This window comes from Bactrocera tryoni, unplaced genomic scaffold, assembly GCF_016617805.1.
Source record: "Bactrocera tryoni isolate S06 unplaced genomic scaffold, CSIRO_BtryS06_freeze2 scaffold_243, whole genome shotgun sequence".
Lineage (NCBI taxonomy): Eukaryota > Metazoa > Arthropoda > Insecta > Diptera > Tephritidae > Bactrocera > Bactrocera tryoni.
The window spans coordinates 376,992-382,729 of NW_024395970.1; the positions used below are offsets into that span (position 1 = coordinate 376,992).

At 32.8% G+C, this 5,738-nt stretch overlaps 1 protein-coding gene across 1 annotated transcript; it reads right to left on the minus strand.

Annotated features, from left to right (window-relative positions):
- Positions 1 to 2,812: 2,812 nt before the first annotated feature.
- Positions 2,813 to 3,791, minus strand: LOC120780240 (protein dj-1beta). Its single transcript, XM_040112498.1, has 3 exons — positions 3,510 to 3,791; positions 3,118 to 3,437; positions 2,813 to 3,045 (listed from the first exon to the last, which is right to left on the minus strand). Exons 1-3 carry the CDS (start codon positions 3,750 to 3,752, stop codon positions 2,895 to 2,897), a joined length of 714 nt encoding a protein of 237 aa, XP_039968432.1. The 5' UTR covers positions 3,753 to 3,791; the 3' UTR covers positions 2,813 to 2,894.
- Between the last annotated feature and the right edge of the window lie 1,947 nt (positions 3,792 to 5,738).

The following is a 5,738-nucleotide window of genomic DNA, read 5'->3' on the forward strand; positions in this document are numbered from 1 at the left end:
AGAAATCGGGCATAAATTAATATTAAAATGCTTGCTGTGGAAGCAAAAAACTTAAAAAAGTAATTATACTTACATCATAAATTATTTAATAATTGAAAATGTTTAATGCTGAGTAATAGTGTAGAAATTGCAGTATGAAAAAAATTAAAGAAAACTACATTTTGGCTTAAAGTTTAAGATTAACATAAAAATTAAACAATTTTGGCATTGCGCATAGCGTAAATGAAGAAAGGTTTGGCAGAAAAAAATGCGAAGACACTGCAAATAAAACGCGCAAAATATTTATACGAACTAGTAAAGGCAAACAAAAATTTAAATACAAAAAATGAAATGCTTTAAAAAGGACTTGAGATGCGTTAAATATACGAGAAAAGTATAATTTTCAAAAGTCGAACACAGTAGTATACAAAATTTTTCGAAAATAAGTAAACTAAAAATTATGATAAATTGCTTTGTGCAAGAAAAATATAAATATCTATATATTTTTTTGGATTAAGTGTGGTAAATTAATATAAACGTAAGAACAATTTTCGGAACTAGTAGTGACTGTAATCAATGTAATGCTTTCAACTAAAATTTTGTTAATTTTAATTTTTTTTTTTCAAAGTAAATGCGTAAAGTATGCATTATAACATTTTCTTCAAAAGTCAAACACAGCTGTAAACAGATTTTTTGCAATTGCGGTAAACAATTTCAACTTATGTTACATTTTTTCGTTTAAAGTGAAAATATACTTTAGTATATGCCAAAAAATATAAGTTTCGATAAAAAAAAAACACTTAATATAAATTCACGATTTTTGAAAATTAATTTTTTGTCTTTTTTTTCATTTAATGGAAAAATATACTATAGTATAGCTAAAAAAATTTAATTTTCATAAAAAAAAAAACAATTTTAATATATATTTACGATTTTCGAAAATTGATTTTTTGTCGGCATTGATAACAGAAATGAAAAGTGTAAGCTTTCTTTTTAAGTAATTCTTACTACATTGATTTTTTTTTCGTTGCTTGCACAGTTGTATGGAACACTTTTTGAAAATAATTTTGTAAAACAAAATGTAATGTAATACCATAAACTAAAATTGTTTTTAGAAGTTTTTAGCTATTTATTTTTGTTTGGGTCAAATACAAGTTTGAAATACAAATGTGAGCAGTCGGTCCGCAAAAATATTTTTTTCGTCGAGGCAAATTGACAAAAAAAAGAGTAATAATATAAAAGTGTGTAATCGGTCCGCAAAAAATATTTTTTCGTAGCGGCAAATTATAAAAAGATTAAAAATTATAAAAATTTGCAATTTTCAGTAGTTGCCACCCATTTACTCTTTAAAAAAGTAACAAAGAAAGCTTTAGATTAATTTCGAATTTTCTTCGACATCAAGTTTCACATGCGACTGCTTACTTTTAGCTCTGTTATAAAGAATATAAAGTCGCAATCAGATTACTGGATGCCACTTAGCCGTGTGTATTTTTATTGTTTAACACTATTTCCCCTCTTATACAATTTAACCCCTATACACTATATACAAATTTCGAACATTTTGCGACAAGTTGAAGAAGCGCCTAGTTCAGTAAGTTTTACTTGTTTTTAATTTTGAAAATATTTATTTTAAGTAATGTAAAAAAACAAATGCATTAACCAAAAACAAATTGTGTATAATTGCAAATTTTGGAATACAGATCAAATAAAAAGCGAAGTTCGAAAAATTTTATAAGTGAAAGTCTATAAATGAGATTGTAATAACAACAATGCAATGCATTTAGAAAATGTATGGTAATATTTGATATTTCAACTGAAATTTAGGAGCGAGCAAGTAGCGTAAATAGAAGCATATGCCGAGAGTGTGTGGGTAATAAATTATCTGCATATTTATTTATACATAATAACAATTATACATGTATACATGCAACATACATATGTATATGTATATATAATGTATAAGATAATTATGACAATTAAATATATATTATACAACAATAACGTAAAACAACGGAAAGAGAAATGAAACGTATATATATAGAAGTGAATCTTAACAAACAAGAAAAAACCAATAAATTAAAGAAATCGCGTAAAAACATAAATAAAAATTGTAATAAAAAGACAAACAAGGTTTTTTTATGTTCAATGTGGGATTGGAAACTGCTTGGTCGATTTTACTGTTGAGGGTTCAATTTCTAAAATCAATTTCACAGGTTAGAAGCTTGTATGTAGGTCTCCAAGGAAATTGCAGAAAAATAAATAAACCAAACAATATTGTTGTGTTTTGGCAACTTTTAGTGAGGTGTCTGGCCCTCATAACTTCAAAACTTCCGTAAGGATGCATTTGAAATTTTGAACGCTCTCTCTGTACATACATACATATGTATGTAATTTACTAGGAGTAATTTTCATATTTTTTAATAATTTTTATGTCATCTAACGAACTAACATTGATTTTTTCATTTCGGATGATAAACGACCACCGGTTCTACGTTACCGGGGTTGACACGTATTTTTTCCGGCCAAGCGCTGTTTTTTCGGCGATCTAGCCCCGTTTGGATCGGTGATTTTTATATTAAGCACCACACAACGCTCTTTTTTCGAGACACGTTCAAACAGTTGCTGCATCACACATTTTTTAATATTTCTGCATAAAAGGTTTGCATAACATGCTTCGAATGTCATACTTGAATGAAGCATTGGTTTTAATAAAGAAATTTTCACTGTGTTGTCACAAAACTTCACAAAAACTTGCAAATTTCTTGCACAAATTAACCCCACATTCCTTAGCAGATTGAATTTCATTATTTCAAAATCACTTTTCATCACAGTATTACAGTTTAAAGCTTTCGATTTTATTTCAATCTTATTGAATTCGTAAACATTACATCAATTTTGAATTTTCTTCAACAGTCTTACGCCAAGAGCATACCTTTGGCTACTTCTTTGGCTTTATCAGCGCCTGCCAATACCTCAGCCAGTTTTAAACCGAAATCAAAAGCTGTACCAGGACCACGGCTCGTAATTAAATTGCCATCTTGCACAACTTTTTGATCGTCAACGTATCTATACAATATGATAAAATTTATGTCAATATTTATTTATGTCTTGATTTACATGTTCAAACAGTGTACATACTTGTATGTTTCTACCAATTTGTCCTTAACCGACGGATATGAAGTCAAATTTTTGCCAGTGCCAATGCCATGTGCTAAGAGTGCTGTTGGTGCCGCACATATCGCCGCCACAATGCGTCCTGCCGCTTCTTGCTCCTTGAGCAGTGCACCAAGTTCGGCACTTTCAGACATTGCCTTAGCGCCACCAAGACCACCGGGTAAAACAATAGCATCGTAAAGGCCGCCCTTAGCTATATCAAGCGATGTGTCTGGTACAATGCATACATCGCGTGAGCATTGCACTGCATCAACACCAGCCAAGCCGGCAACGGTGACCTTAACCTTTATGTAGTTGTGTGTGTTGCTTGTGTTTAAAAATAACCCAATATATTACTTTATCGTGGTTTCACTTACCCCGGCGCGTCGCAAAACATCTGCGGCTATAACGAATTCCATCTCTTCGGAGCCGGGTGCTAATATAACCAATGCTGTTTTAGACATGTTGCAAGTAGAGCTGTAGCTGAGATTCCAATGAGTTTTACTCGAAAGTACACCGAATTTAGTTTTTGTTGCTGTACTTTTTTTGTTTGCAAACTGTGTACAAATTTTGTTTAGTTCGCGATTATTAAATAATGACCTTCTCAAGGCGACAAACATTTGTTTTTATTAGGCAGAAAATATTTAGACCAGTGTCAAATTGGCATAATCAACTGATTTTGGGATATTTTTATTAGACGTTGCCAGGTACAAATAATAAGCAGAAATGTTTATACAGAGAACGTTTCAGATATCGTAATTTTTCGCAGGGGTACTCGGCCAGAGAACGTAAAGTATACTTTACGTTCTCTGGATAAACGTTCTCTGCCTATTATAAACGTTCTCTGTCATCTTCTCTATTATAAACGTTCTTTGATATACGTTCTCTGTTAAAAGTGTAGCTGCCGCAATATTGGCTACTGTTTAGCAACATTGTCTCTGAAACATGTTTATCAGCAATGCGATTTTTAGTTAAGGATGAAAGGCTTAGCTCTTGTAAAACAAGGCCCATTTGATAATTTTTATATATTGAAAAAATAGTACATCATAGTATGAGATTTGAAGAATATTTTGTAAAAACGGAGCTCTTCGGAAAGAGTAGAATTGAATTCAAAAAATTAAAAGAAAGAAAAACTCCTTTTACCCACATACTTGTATACATATACATATGTACCTTTTTTATTCTGCCTAAATATTCAACATAACCTCAAATTAGTTTACGTTTTTTAATCAATCGTTTAATCAAATTGATTTCTGTGAGATTTTTATGCGTATAAATATTGACATAATGGCATTTAAGTCTCATTAACTTATTTTCCAGCACATTTTTCTTCTTATCAGCCTTTAAGACTTTCACGTTATTGGTCACCAACTGCATGTCTCTACAGCGTCTTGGATTAATGCGCCAAACGCCTTTGACACTATGATTGATACAATGATTGATTGATCGTTAGATGCAGCATTTGATATGCTGTAGGAAGTTAAACTATTATTTTCTAACAATTTTAAAGTTTTTACTTGAAATTGATAGTGATATTACAGAAATGAACGCTTTTGAGTGGTTTCTTCAATGAAATGTTGGCAAAAGCGTGTGATAGGATAAATAACAAAGAGGTGTATCTTACCCTGAAGTCCATAAATAACCTTTGTTCAACCCTCAAACTCTGTTTTGAAAGAAAGATTGAACGCAAATTCGAATTTGCGATTGCCTTGTCACGTCTGCCACAGTTGGATTAGCTTAGGTTAGGTGCTGATTTAGCCAAAATCGATAAATCTCACTTGCACAGATTTTCGTACTTTGTGTTACCCAAAAACTACTAAAACCTTTTTCCATGCAGTTTTGAAAAAAAGGCATACGAAAGAATGTTTAGACGTTCCTCATGTAAACCTTTTGAACAATGTCCAGGTAGAACATTCATAATTGCGGAGAGTTTGACTTTTCTAAGAGCCAGTAGTTCGGAAGAGTTCTCACGGTACATTCTGGGTCAGAAGGATCTTGCTGAGTTCATTGAAAGTCCAAGGGACCAACGCCAGGACGCAAGAAGACATCTGAAAACCGACTCGCTTCTAATTGGATGAAATTTCGGTAGGCGTGCCCTCCCCAACAACTTTATCCGCTCATCCATACAAGTCTAATACGGAAGAGGCTTGAAGCCATTTCTAATGAGATCACGCATTCTTCGACTATACCTAAAACATATGATTGAAAAGTAATAACAGAAAAAGTGAGGTTATACATACAGTATTCTACAGCGAGTTCTACCAACGCGTCCGTTAGCTGCTCGCTGCATGAGCCACGTGATTGCTTTGATTGATTGATCGCATACTCTTATGCCACTGACACATCGTGTGCGCCGCAGTGCGTTCGGTGACAACTGTTGCAAGTGATAGTTGCGCTAGATTGGGTTACTTGGTCATTGGCTGACTTGAGCGAATGTCAACCTACCGATGCGCATGGGTGTGGCTAAAATGTGAGTTAAACGTTGCTTTGAGAAGCACATCAAATGGAAATGCAATCCGCAGTGGAAAGGAATATTCAAGCGAGGCTAATAATCAAGTAAAATGCTGTGTGAACGCGCTGGGAGGAGAACGCTGTATAAGTGAACT